The sequence below is a fragment of the Clupea harengus genome, chromosome 5 (assembly GCF_900700415.2).
Source record: "Clupea harengus chromosome 5, Ch_v2.0.2, whole genome shotgun sequence".
In the NCBI taxonomy this organism is placed as follows: Eukaryota; Metazoa; Chordata; class Actinopteri; order Clupeiformes; family Clupeidae; genus Clupea; species Clupea harengus.
Genome location: NC_045156.1, coordinates 21096110 through 21110890, shown reverse-complemented (window position 1 = coordinate 21110890; position 14781 = coordinate 21096110). Strand labels below are relative to the sequence as shown.

The following is a 14781-nucleotide window of genomic DNA, read 5'->3' as shown; positions in this document are numbered from 1 at the left end:
GTCTTTTTGATTGGACGTAAATTGGCCAATGCTCCCACACAGATCATGCACATACTATGACAAGCGAGTCAACATCACCTATGAAATGACCAAATATGCTACACCGTGAAAATTAGATGTGGCTCTGCAGGGACCTGAGGAAAAACAAAAAGCTTAACGAAGCACAACTTCCTCAGTCCTCACTTCACTTCAGGGAATAATACCTTCACCCCACAGAGCTATCTCTGCTCTATGTTAAGTGAAGTGGTAGCAACATTTTGATAATTCTGCTCCGCAGTCTGTGATGGTTAGTGGCGATGACTGCTACAGTTGCAATCCATTTGGCTTTATTATGTTAATTTACAATAATATGTCCATATGAACGCATTGAAAGGTACACTACACTACATATCACTACATATAATACTTCATATAGTGTCAATACGTGATATAATGTAGGATTCGTGTGAACAATTAGGGTGATGAATGAAATGTGCAGGTGGAGAATCCTTTTTCTGTTTTAACACAAACTGAGACATAAACATACCATTTGATTTACCTTATGATTTATTTCCCACCATTTTGAGGTAAAAGTGAAATGGATCATTTCTTTTTTACACATTCAAAAATCATATTTTATATCGATTTGATATAAATGAGAACTCTTCAGGACTGCCCTGCTTGTATCTTTTACTAAGCAATTAAGCCTGGCACAGTGGAATGATTCATTCATTTGATACAGTGATCATTTGTAATATCTCAACAAAATAAAACAATGAAGCCTGCTAACACTTGCTTGCTACCTATTTTAGTGTAAAAAGCATTTGCAAATGGTTTAAAACAATGACAAATTGCTGTTATGATATGCACAAGTGACTGAGAAATCTATCTATCATCAAGATAAAATGATGCAGATGGTTTCAGTGTTGGAGAGATTTTTGGCAAGCGTATAGTATATACTATCAAATAGCTTAAAGTTCTAAAATACGTTTTCTACAATGAACGCTATCTCTAGTTTATTTTTTATATTTCTCTCTGTTATTCACAACATAAAATATTCAAACGTCCAAAGGTAAGGCAAAAAAAGGCATAGTGTCAAACTACACGGGCTTAAGTACGACAGCAACGTGAGTATACACTGCATTCAAATTGAAATGCATTTGAAAGCATTAAACATTCAAAAGTAAATGTCCATGGAGTATAATATACATAGGTCTTTTAAATAAAAAAATATGATTTCAATAGATACTCAATCAATACTGTCTTCAGAGTAAGTGCACATACAGATGCAAGTAGTGAGTGTGTGAGGATATAGTGCTGTGAATGGAATGGGACCAACACTACCAGTATGTAGCAGCTTCAAGGGGTTGATTCAGTCAAGGTTAAAGCTGCTCTTTGGCAGCTGTCCTAAGACTTACTAATTCTACTAAAAACATACCAACCATTTGGCTTGTACAATGAGAGCTCAAAAGGAAAGAGACCTCTCTCCAGTCACATTTTGTAAAGGAAAAAAAAAACATTAATAGCTTGGTCTTTGCTTGGAATTTAAAACTTAAGGATTCCGTTTTATCCCAGAACATCATGAGACATTTAAGTATTTTGTCTGAATTAGAGTGCATTAGTGCAAAAGTACAAAAATAACATAACTGAGATGAAAGCAACTAGGTCTAGTAGTTCACAAAAAACAACACAGAAATTCTTTATACATATTTGGCAACAAAATCCCAACAAATTACTTATATATTAATATATATGACAGTAAGTGACATCCCGTAGTCCTGAACAGCTAGGATAAACACCTAGCTGAAGTCTCGGTTTGTGAAGATCATCGGAGCAACTAGTGTCCAGACATAGAGAGTCAAACATACCCAACTCGAGGTTATCTTCACCCACACAGCTGTCCACTTGCTTGTCATGGAGTTGAAGTCAGCATCAGGACTGCTCAACCGAGGAACAAGAGAGTGAAGGAAAAGGTTTAGTGTCAAGGAGGACTTTTCAATTAATGCAATTAATTAGAACATTTTATGCGCATTAATGAAACTACGGCTAAAGGAAGTGTGAGTCTGTGTGTGATTCCATCAGCTGTGTTTTGCAAATGCAAATACATTATAAAATCGCAACAAATACGATCTTGGGTGAATAAACCCATTTCAACAAACCTTAGTCGCATTTTACCCAATGTGAATCGGTAGTTAATCCACCCCCCTCGGGCGAATACATTTCTTATTCGACTTACAAGTTTTTACACAAATTTCAAGCTTTTCCACTCTTTATCAAAGGTGCTCTAAATGTGCACAAAAAATTTGATAAAAATCCGGTTAGTCTCAGGATATGCATTACACCTTTTGCCATGACATGAAAACTTTACCTAAAAGTAATAATAATATAAAAGTCCAACTAAAATATGTTTCCAGTCTATTATGTTTCTTTTTATGAGAAGGTATCCTTATCTTAAAACTCATTGACCAAAATTGTAGTGTTAGAGTAGAACGTAACGTCAGTACATTAAACTCATTCCTACAATCCCTCGCCTACGATGTGACCTCGCTTTCCCCTGTCACAAGATGGTGGGGCACAGTGGTACCAGATCTCTCTCTCCCTGCCACAAGAGTAAACCCACCTGTACCAGTTGGTGAGGGTCATCATGATGTAGAGGGATGCGAGGAACAACATGAAGTGGAAGAAGGCGTAGCTGTACTGGACCGTCTCTCTCTCGTTGTCCTCCACACGCTTGGGGCCACCACTCTCCACCTCAGCATCCTCGGGGATCCCTGTGGAGCTCTCTTCCATCATGGAGGAGTCATTGGAGGCCAGGATCAGCTTGTTCACCTGGCTATTGTTGGACGACCGGATACTGGGAATATCAAATATATGAAGAAAAAAGTGTGTGTGACTGAAATCCATGCAACACAGCAGCACCATATCATGTGAGACCGCATAAACGCATCTTAGAGTTGAACTCAATAATGGGCTTCAATTAATATGATGGAGCACTTTTGTTAGGCATTCAGCAGCCAATCAGATGTGTGACAACAGGTGACCTTTGACCCTAACCTACCTTGAGTACAGGATGCAGAGGACGAAGATGGCCAGGCCCACAATGCTCTGGGCATCCCACCACTGCAGGTAAGGTGAGGTGAGGATGGGTTCCTCCGTGCCGAGGATGATGACTGACGTCTGATTCTCCACCTCCATCTCCAGGGGGGCGACGGTTGGAGCGGCCATCTGCTGGATGATGCTCAGCAGGTTGGGGTTGCATGTGCGGTCTGCTCACACAGAGAGGGAGATGAAGGCTGACGATGACTCATGCCAAAAGCTGTTGATGAGGCATCCTCATACGGGGGCAAACCATGAAGCATTAAGCAAAAATGTGCCTGTTCTGACTAAGGTGTCTTCATCATATTCTCTGGAAAAGATCATTTGTGTGGTGTTGATTTCCGGTCTTTCACAAGAACACTCCGTGTTTGCAAGAGGATTACTTCTCAGACGGAAACAAGGGTTGTATATTGTTGTTTCCTTGAACCCCTTGAACTCCACACAGTTACCATGTCTCACCTGGCTCATTGGTCATGGCAGACAACGTGAGGTAATTGGTGTAGAGGGTGATGATGGAGGACTGCAGCAGTCCAGATCTCGGCTGAGATTCCTGACGAAACGGACAAATATGAAAACACAGTTGCTCCATATCTAATAGTACTGACATTTTTTTTTCTGAACCAAAAACTATCCATTTTGTTGTAAGCTGACTTTCTGTATTTTTTTTTTTTAAGTCCAAATGATATTACGTAAGAGCTAAAGAAAATCAAAGGAAGAAAAAACATTAAATCAAGAGAACATCAAGAACCAAGAAAACAAAACATGAAGGTTTGGGTCGAAAATCTGTTTTGGTATACATGGCCCCTCTCCAACTAATTTCTGGCTCACTAGATATTATGTAGTTTATAAAGTTCTGAACCACTGGTTTGGAAACAACCTAGTGTCATGATCTTTGCCTGCACAACATCTGTTTTTCTTCAACTCAAACTCAGACAGAGCTGTGCAGAGTTAACACTAACACCTGGTCACCACCGTGTTTATGCCAGCGTGACCAACCAGCGCTCTCACCTGCACTTTGGGGAGCACAGACACTATGGAGGCCACGATGCAGAACAGCATGTTAAAGCTGATGAAGAACTTGTTGAGGGCACAGGACTCTGGCTGGGCGAAGAACACGTAGAACAGCACGATGGTAATACCGGACAGGACGTAGTTGAGTGCAGTCACAGACACCAGGGCTGGAAGTTCAGATGGAACACCAATTATATTTTGACTCAAGTCAACATAGAATATGAATAAACAGTGATGTGTTCCTGTATGAAGGAAGCAAAACACACACCTCACTATATCATTCTAAACTTTTGTTGCAGGTATGACCTTGCTTCAGGCTAGGCTGACAAACATAGAATGGCTTTTCTATAGAGGAGACCCATATGGAAAAGCTATGTAAAAACATACAGGATTCACACTTTTCATGTACTATACGTGCTTAAGAGCTTGCATGCACATGGCATAATGCCCTTCAACATGCAAGGTGGGCCATATATAAAACATCTATTGGGCAGTGTGCCAGGGGCCATATATAAAACATCTATTGGGGAGTGTGCCAGGGGCCATATATAAAACATCTATTGGGGAGTGTGCCAGGGGCCATATATAAAACATCTATTGGGGAGTGTGCCAGGGGCCATATATAAAACATCTATTGGGGAGTGTGCCAGGGGCCACATCTCTGGGTGAGGTGTATGTAGGTTAGTATATGTACTACATCTTGTATCTGTACTATGCAGTAAAAAGTACAAAAAGCGCTAGGACTTTTCCCTCCCCTCTGTACCTTATGATCCACCAGGGCAAACGTCCTGACATATATCTCGATATTAGGTTAAAGGAGCAGCGCCGGTTCCTCTAGTAAGATACTTGGTTTCCACAGACCCGGTCATGGGCGTTGTTTGACCAATAGCCCTGGATCTCAATTTTACAAAAATAAGAATAAGAAAGTTCTATTCATCTGTCATTCCATTCATACATTAAAGCCCTCGAAAATAATATATTGTCGATCAAAAATGCAAGTATGCTTTGGGTCCGCTGTGTGTCATTCAAGCAGCAGATGTACTTCAGGCTACATGGCACACGCACATTTATGTGGGAGCACAAGAGAGAGAAAGAGGGAGAGAGTGAAAGAGAGAGAGAGAAAGAGGGAGAGACAGTGAAAGAGAGCAAGAGCAAGCGTTGAGTTTTCTGATATTAAAGTATAACAGCATAATGTTGAGCATGAAATGCTATTTCTGTCTATAAAAACCACATCAATTCTTTCTCCATTATCAATGCATCATTTTCTCCATGTCAATGGCCCATGTCAGTGTGACCTAGCATAAAAGTGTTTTCCTGTAGACAAGCAGTGTGGTATAATGGATGTGGTAATGTTTATGTGAGTCAGACAGACTTTGGGCCCTGCATGCCATGGGCTGTCTTTAGGCTCAACGTGAAAATGGTGCCATTGACAATTTAACATTTTTTGCCCCGGACCCTCCTAAAGGTCTGGAATGAGCCACCGATGTTCTCAACTCCTAGCAATGCCCCTGGCAAACCCTTTTAGCCCATAGCAAAGTTACAGATGGACAAATAAAAAAAGGAATAAAATGTATAGTATCATAGTCTTGCAATGATACATACAGTATATACACTACATGTCCCTGTGTTACTCTGTGACCTTGTTTAAAAATGTGAAATTAAAAAGTGAATAAATATGTACTCGAACAGTGTGGTATCTAAATATATAATTATTATGTTTCCATTACTTGAGTCTGAAAGAAAGACCCCACCTCAAACTCCACCTACCTCCTCAGTGACCACTTTCACATAAGCTCACATTTTACTTCCATTTCTCTGATATCCTCTTCCTCTACCCCCCCTCTCCCCCCTAATCTCTCTATTTGTGTGACAGAATGGGAAGACTGAAGGTCAAGGTCACTGCATATCAGCCTAGAACTCTACGCCAGTGTTACCAAGTTCGTCTTGTCTCTTTTATTGATGACAAAACCAGAACAGCTTTAAATGTAATGAATCCATTTTCCACCATGTTTGTCACCTACCCGCATACCAGGCCTTGGCGTTTTCCTTTTCCATTTTGTCCACCCAGGACTCGTTCCAGGAATGAGCGAAGTCAACAAGCAGGACCAGCTGGATCAAGATGAAGCAGAAAGCTCCAAACCCTCCTACAGTAAACCATGCTAAACGGAACAAAATGGTGGGAGAGATAATCAAACAGACATACATGTACAACCAAGGGCGTTTAATTTCGACATACTGTAATGGCTTGAGTATAAAATCTTAAAAATACACAAGAAGGTTCACGTAATTATCATGTTGAGCAACAGGTAATTGTTGTTTTTTTCATCAGTGCATGCAGTTGGTAGCATTGGTGAAATATGAAAACACATCCTGTGACTAATTGTCATTAATTCTTGTTCTATTTCTATTGTAAACATATGTATCACTTAAATGGGACATACTGCGGGTGAAAGGCCCCTCAGGAATGTAGAAGGCACCAGCAGTTACCGCCACAATGGCAACAACCTTAAGAAACCAGAACCTGCAAAAGAGGCCAGATAGAATACCGGAAGTTAATGGAAAAAAGAAAAGCTACTATACTTTACACTCCAGCCTTCTTAGTTAAACTGAGGTCATGTAAACAAATGCAAATAAACCTGTGAGAAACCGACAGCCCAGTGAGGTCCTGTCACCCTTACCCGTTGTGAACTACTGCTCTGGGATCCTTGCTGTTTTTTACGTTGATCATGAGGAGGGAGAAGGCCAGGAAGAACATGCTCATGCCAAAGCACACCCGGTACACCGCCTTGTAGCCCACAAAGATCTCACAGTTCACGCTGCCTTGGACTCCTGGGATGTTAGAGCCCGCACCCCCTTCACAGAAGCCCGGTATCTGTGAGGACAGAGGGAGCCATTGGTTACATAACTTGAGAGGATGAGTGGCTGCAGACTCCAACTTCAATGTGTTTTGTTGAAATGTCAAATGTACTGATTGTGCAAATGTACCAAGGACATCATTTGTAATTTACCTGCATGTTTATTATTACGTTTAACTTGCTAAGATATGTTTAGACATGTAGTGCACTTCAGCTGTAACCCCTGACAACTCTTGTGCAGAATTTAGGGACAGGTCCCTCAGCAGACCTACCTTCTTCAGCTGCTGGTCCACCCCCGGAGACAGCATGATGCAGGCGATGATAGTGCCTAGCAACAGGATGAAGGCATAGATGACGCGTGTCACAATGGAGTTCTTGCTGCGTGGGCAACATCTACACATCAGGCACGTTGCTCCACTGCACAAACATGGAATCTGCAATAGTAACACAAAAACAGAAATGATCACTCTCTTTCCTTTTCCCACTGTGCAAGTGTGTGTGTGTGGTGCTTTGAAGCCTGTGCACTTGTTCCAGAATTTAACGTGAAATAGAAAAAAAAGATAAATATATCTCTGTCAGTCAATCATCCATACAACAGTGGTTGATGTGAGATATTCTAACGATACTGGTTTGTCATTTGTATTGTTAATATCAAGATTTACGATCTACAATAGTCTCCTTAATTTCTGCTGTGAAACTAATTAGGGCAGTGGGTCTTTCTTCAATAACTCAATTAACCTACGTCTTTTACAGTCATCACATCAACGCGTGAGCTGTAAGAGGTTGTAAACAACTTAATCCCCTCGTCAGACACACAATGACGGTTTAAGCATTCTCGGGACTTGACCCTGACGAGGACCAATAAAATCCGAGATCGTCAGATCCGTCACAGGTACAGCTACAGCTCGTCGGGCGCACACTGCAGTGGGTCAAGCTAATAACAATGAAAAACATGCTTGATTCCTCACACACGAAACTGTTTAAACGGTAACGTAGTGGTATGCTGCTATAACGTCTTTTAGGCCCATTTGATTCAGCCCCAGCACACTATATACTGGGTTCAAAGTCTAGTGAGTTACACCCTCTAAATTATGAAACCCCTTGTTACACCGACCATCTGTGAAGGTTTTGCCACAAATACTAGGCAATTGTATTTCTTATATGCACGTCACAACCATTTAATTTACTGACTGAGAAAATTATTTTTCTGTAAACTTCTATTAATTGATATGTTTACCGTCTTGGTTTAGAAAGCTGCTCTCCGTGGAGTTGGGAGGTAGAGGTGCTAATACCTGAACAAAAGTAATACTACAGTAGTATAAATCTGGCATTTTTACATGATGTTATAGAAACTGAGGCTGTAATTAGCCTTAATAAGTCTAAGGTAACTTCCACATAGATTATACAGCGACATCTAGCCTATGTTAATAACCTGTTGCACAGATTATATGCTGTTGTTATAGACTGTCTGACAGCACACTCATTGAACCTCTTTTATTCTTAGAAACAACAGATCAAAAAGCAATTGTTTCCCTTACCCAATTTGCGACAGAAAAGGCCCCCAGCACGGCTCCCATCGTCCACCTTTACTCTAGGGCGCACAAGTCAAAGTCTGTTTTTATTCCTTCGACACCACCAGAGTCTCTCTGGGTCTGCTGTCATCAGAATTTAGCCGCCCACTCTTTCGCTTAATGGCTCATTTACTTCCACTCGACATGTTACCCATATTTCTACATTTACAGTTCAGTTACACTTTCTACCGCCACTAAACCATGCGCAACGCTACTGTATGGCGAGAGAGATTTATCCAAGTGCGTCATACATCGTGATGTCACCACGTTCAAGCTTTGTGTGGGACTGTGTGGACACTGAAAGGTTAGGAATGTTCAATGCAATGTCTAACTGTTAAAATGTATTAGAAGGCAACACGAAGCACGAGACTCATTCTATCATTCTATTTGCACTAGTGAGGTTTATAGATTTATTTTTCTGCGGCTTCTTTTATCTTCAGCGGTTAAGAGGAAGATGCCAAAGGCGCGTTATGGGTTACCAAAGGTGCCAAGCTACCCTACGCTTATATAAGAACAGGTGACCTGCTACCTGTTCGTGATTGTAGTTAACGGTAGTCTTGTTGTTGTTGTTAGGATTACTAACTTACTTACTTACTTGCTTACTGACATTTCACCAAGTCGTTTTGAAATGTCTTGTCTGAGTTGCGCGTGCATGTAGAGTACTTCCCTCTGTGAGTCACAGTATTAGCTTGATGACTCAGAGTGGCAATTCGGCTATGTTAGTCTAGGTGAGTGAGTGGTGACTAGACAAGGGAGATCTTTATTCTGAAAGTAAAAGAAAGGAAAAAGGGCTGGAATCACTCTGACACGTAACAATACTAATTACCAATGTATATAACGATTTTATAAAGTTAATTGCTGCCAGGATTAGCCACTACCATTGGTCCATTACCCAAACTGCAATGTGCAGTGAATGCACCAAATGGGATAACAGTCAAATAGGGAGGTCTCCTGATTGTTTATTGTAGCAAGACCTGTTTCAACTTGTAGTTGCTGATCACAGAGCTCAAAGGAGTTCTTGAGACTATTTGCATACACAGAAGACAGAGACAGATAATGAGTTTACAAAAAAATTGATGTCAGTCCTTTTGTTTATGATTTTAAAAGGTGTTATGATATCAGAAATTGATCAAGGGCAGATTTTGATTTAATGGGCAGTAAGTAGCTTTTTGGCACCAAAAAATCATATACAAAAAAATGTACAATTCAAAGTATTATTAAAACCAGGTGTATTTACATGAAATGAAGACACTGTTGTCTTGCACAGTAAGATAACCATCTATCTTACATTATATTACTTTCTATCTTAGTCTACTGATAGAGCAGTTCTGCTGGAGGAGTACAGCTGTCCTCTGTGATCAGTCGATCGCAAGGTACCACTGTAAAACCTTGCCTTAATTAGCTTGTTCTGTTCACTACATATCTAGTTGAGTTGAGTAGAGTAATTTTGAATTAAGTCATGGAGCAGCTAAATACTGTTATGATGGAGACAAACGCAGAGATTGATCCAGACAGAAGACCTTCCAATTAAAGGTACAGCATGTAGGATTTAGTGGGATCTAGTGGTGAGGTTAATGGCTTCTAGTGGTGAGGCTGCAGATTGCAACCAGCTGAATACCTCTCATTTTTCTAATGAGTTATACTAAGCTAATTAAACTAAGCTATTCCTGAAATCCTTGGCCGATAGGTCTTCCTCTCCTGCTGAATTGATGTCCTACCCCCTGCAGTGCACTGTTCACATGTGGCTTTGGTGTAGTAAGTTGAACTTTTCCAATGAGAATCTGCAATGTCACTCAAACAATTCTCTCGAGGAAAAAAAAAGACCAGTCCCATTATTTGGCATGGTGGTTTATGTCCAAGCAGACTGTCTCTGTGTGTTCAGCCCTCCTCTGCAGGGATGGAGGACAGCTTCTGGCATTTCGTCCTCTTGGGTTTTTGCTCTCTTGTTGGTTCTTTCCTTCTGAGCTGCCACCACCGCCTCTCACAATCTAAGAGAGGAAAAAAAATGATGATGAAAAGATTTATGAACAGTTAGAATTCAGAAGGACGATCATTTTTTTTCTACTGGCATTTGTTATAGATGGTGCAAATAAGAAAATTACAGAAACTGGAAGTGATTTTACAGTTTGACCAGACACTCTTGACCCGTACATTCCTACTCTACACTTCCGGTCACTCTGCACTGACCAGGACACTCACACACACTGGTAATATGGGATGTATCGTACTGTAGTGGTACACAAACAAGATTGAACATTGCCACCTAGTGGTCATTCATAATAATTTTCATTAAAAAAAAACGGCAGTAAGTAACATTTCATTTCATTTCTGTGATGTCTGTGTCTTTCTGCTTAGTGCAGTGTGCACTTGTGAAGAACTTCGGGGGCACGATTTTGAGGTTATAGCTGTGTACGATTCTTTCAAGCTTTCTTTCAAAAGCTTCATAACTTCACAATGGGTGATATACAATGCAAGACTTACATCAGTTGCCATTGGTTTGGTGCTGTCTTCTGAGCACATGTGAAGAGACCTGGTCAAGTGGCATAAGTGGGTCATCATCTCACACTGCCCATGTGTAGCATCTCTTGGCTCCCAGCTCCTTCCCCTGGCTTCATGCCTCTGTGTGGACAAGGCTGGCGGGGCAGAGCGGGTACACCTGGCAGGGCGGCGGGCCGAGATGCTGGCTGATGTGATGGTGCTGGCTGATGCCTGTATGTTCCGCGGGCGCAGACGCCTGCTCATAACGAACGCAAACTGCTTCTGTTCCTCCTCCAGCCGTCGCTTCTGTGTGACACGCTCATGTTCCAGTTGCCTCAGGGTCTTAGGTGCAGCCAACAGAAATGGACAGACATGTCAGGGAACCGTAAAAAGAAGAGGATTGGAGAGGTGGGAGGAAAGGAGAAGAACACAAGACTGAGCTGGAGATTGAGAGAAGGAGAACAGGAAAGGACTGAGAAGAAATGTGCAGAAATGTAGTGGAAATCAGAGTAACTCAATGACTATAAAAGCAACAGACAGTGTACGCTCAGTCAGAAGTGAAGCCACCAGAGGGAATTTAAAAGTGGTGGGGATTTAAACAGATATGGTTCATTCTTGGCGGACCTGGCCGATTTTCTGATTACTATGCACCCTCTGGCTCCATAGAACACTAACTGCGCAGACTCTGGCTCCAATATTGCCAATATGGTCAACCAATTTTGGCTTCATTTCTTCAGAACGTACATGCATGACACCATCCTGTCCTGTCCTTTATTTTTATTTTTTTATTGGTGTAACTATTTAGAACGCACAGGAAAAGAAGGGCAGCACAAAAGAAAAAGGAAGAGAGAAACCATGACAGGGAAATTAAAGAAAATGGGGGAGGGAAAACAAGACTATAGTGTAAAGGAGATTACCCCTGCTGAGTGTTAAATGACCTTAGCCTGCCCTTTACAGAGAGCAGCTTCATTCAAATAACACCAGGGGGTCTCAAGTTTGGAACCCTTGTGGATATGATCATGTGTATGTTTTAATGTCACAGAACTTGAAATAGGCAACAAGCAAAAGGAATATCAGTCATGAGAACTCAGTCATGAACTTTTGATTCCAACTGCATTCAGACTGGTCTTTGCTGCACTGAAGAAAACAAGAGCCCAGAAAGACCATTCACCCGCCACCCTTTGTTAGAATACAATGGTGTATTGCCTCTGCCTGCTTCTGAATTCTTTCAACTGGGTTGCCAAACAGAAGTGACTCTCCCAATACTAATTTCTATAGGGACTGGAATATGCGTGCATATGCGTTCTGCACGATGTTTAAAAGCGCATTTTCACATACCAACACTTTTTCTACACAAACTTTACAGTTAAAATACAGCTTACCCATACAGCCTCATTACCATATACCAGTGAAATCTATACATTTTAGAGGGGAAAACCTGCATGAAACGTTACTACTGTCACAGTTATCTGTCTTCTGAAAGGATACATCTAGCCACACAAGAATATAAATTAACAAAAACTGCCAAGATGCCAAGTCCTCACAGTTCACACAGTGATGCCTTCTGACTGGACTTCGGTTAAATTACTGAATGACTAACTAGCTAACTATTTCCTCTAGAACAAAAATCTACATGCCTCGCAGCATTTCTAGTAAAAAAAAACATGAAATGTTAATGAAATGTTCAAAGCACCATGTTTAACTGCCTCTCAAGGAATTAGTAGAACAAAAATGAATTAAGATATGTGAGGTGCATTGGGTCTTCTCCCTTCAGAAACTACACTGAACACTTGTCCCAGTGAAAATGCATTATTAGGCTACCTACCTTCATGAGTTGTTTCTGCTCTTTGATGAAGTTATTGTTGACTGTTAGGGAGGCAGTCATCAAATCTGAGGCACACCGGGAGTAAATTGGATCATTTCGGTATAGAAAAGACAAGGAAAAGGCCGGATTTGCATCCATTTTCAGCGAATTCTGTCAAAAGTAAATAAACGAAGACATGGGACATCGCGACACCGCCAGGAGTGACAATAACGGCATCGCAGACTGGGTGGGTGGACTGGTGCTCAGCCCTCCCCCTTAGCCGATCTTAAGACATTGTGACTTGTAAAAGTTTTAGCGATCAAACCAATGCATTATTATCGTTGTCATATTTCCAAAGTGGTTACAATGAAATACGAAGAGCGAATGATGAAAATACGAATATGAACTGAGAAAAAATTGCCTAGCGGGAAAATGGTTCAGCAATTCTGCAGGACGGCTAGAAGGGTAGGGAAGAGAGAGAAGGGAGAATCAGGAGCAAGCAGATTGATTCATACACGTATCAGTTAGAACATATTAGCAGACATGTGGCAATCCTTCGCCAACAGTTACCTCTTATCATCTAAAATGTGACGTCTATGAGGAAGTACATGATACAGATCACAGTGAGACAATATAATGTCATAAAAATCCATCACGAAACTGCTGCTCCTCGTGGTGACTATCCAGGCACGTATATACAGTAGATGGCCCCCAGGTGGTGCTGACGCACCTGCCCCTTTGCCCTCGGACATTAGCAGTGCCCCTTTTGCAGGGAATTTATTTTCTGACAATTTCTGTTGTGAAATGAAACAATGAAATGAAACCACTATTAATACATCTCGATGCAGCCTGCAATTAACCGAGTAGCCGACCTAAGCCACAGTTCCTTTGTCAGACAATTTATGAACATAACAATTAAATATGGATAATATGGCATAATCTATGCAATCATGCTTGGATTTCAGAAACATTCAGTCACCACTTTCTTGAGGAGCGCTGATAAGGCATTAGCCATGCTGCCATCTATGCTGTGACATGTCAAGGATCCGCACCTTCAATATGGCTTATTATTAAAGGCGTGTTGAGTTATTGCTCATACAGTGCCCTCCAGAATTATTGGCACCCTTAGTGAATATGAGCAAAACAGGCTATGAAAAAATGTCTTTGCTGTTTATCCTCTTGGTCTTTCACTCAAAATATTCACAAAAATCTTACCTTTTCATTGAAGTAAAATTATTGAAAGACATTTTCTTTTTTGACATTAAATAAATATTTTCCTCCAAAACATGTGTGCTAAAATGATTGGCACCCCTAGAAAATCTTATAATTAAAATCTAACTGAAGTATATTTCCAGTTGTGTTTTACATTTTTAAGTTCACCTGTTTGATTAGGAACTCTTAAGTGGCAGCATGATTTCCTGTTTCACTGGGCTATAAATATGAGGTGACACAAGCCAAATTCCCTTAGTCATTTATCACTATGGGAAAGACCCAAGAACACAGTGAAGAAGTGTGACGAAAAGTTGTTGAGCTGCACAAATCAGGAAATGGACATAAGAAATCATAAGAAAAAAGCCTCTGCTGTCAATCAACAACAAACTAAAGCGCCTACAGTTTGCCAAATGTTACTGGGACTTTCAATAGGACCGGGTTATATGGTCAGATGAGACCAAAATAGAGTTTTTTAACAACAAACATTAAAGGTGGGTTTGGCCTAGACAGAAAGATAGCCATAGAGAAATGCACCTCATACCCTATGTGAAGTATGGTGGCAGATCTTTGATGTTGTGGGGCTGTTTTTCTTCCAAATGCCCTGGACATCTTGTTAGGATACATGGTATCATGGACTCCATCAAATATCAGCAGATATTAAATGAAAACAGTCAGGAAGCTTAAAATGGGCCGTGGTTGGACCATCCACCAGGACAATGACCCGAAGCATACCTCAAAATCTACACAAAAATGGTTTACCGACCGCAGAATAAAG

At 41.0% G+C, this 14781-nt stretch overlaps 1 protein-coding gene across 3 annotated transcripts; it reads right to left on the bottom strand.

Annotated features, from left to right (window-relative positions):
* Positions 1-528: 528 nt before the first annotated feature.
* On the bottom strand, positions 529-13548 carry si:ch73-267c23.10 (serine incorporator 1). 3 transcript variants are annotated; one of them, XM_031568052.2, is made up of 13 exons: positions 13365-13548; positions 12816-12965; positions 10994-11332; positions 8480-10500; positions 7214-7375; positions 6765-6958; positions 6528-6607; positions 6108-6245; positions 4084-4253; positions 3535-3625; positions 3038-3245; positions 2600-2833; positions 529-1917 (listed from the first exon to the last, which is right to left on the bottom strand). In XM_031568052.2, the coding sequence occupies exons 4-13, from the start codon at positions 8516-8518 to the stop codon at positions 1779-1781; spliced, it is 1455 nt and encodes a 484-aa protein (XP_031423912.1). In that variant the 5' UTR covers positions 8519-10500; positions 10994-11332; positions 12816-12965; positions 13365-13548; the 3' UTR covers positions 529-1778. The 3 variants fall into 3 exon arrangements, with proteins under 3 accessions (XP_031423912.1, XP_012680309.2, XP_031423913.1); XM_012824855.3 differs by lacking the exon at positions 13365-13548 and having other exon boundaries at positions 12816-13336; XM_031568053.1 differs by lacking the exons at positions 8480-10500; positions 10994-11332; positions 12816-12965; positions 13365-13548 and adding an exon at positions 8179-8195.
* Positions 13549-14781: the final 1233 nt, after the last annotated feature.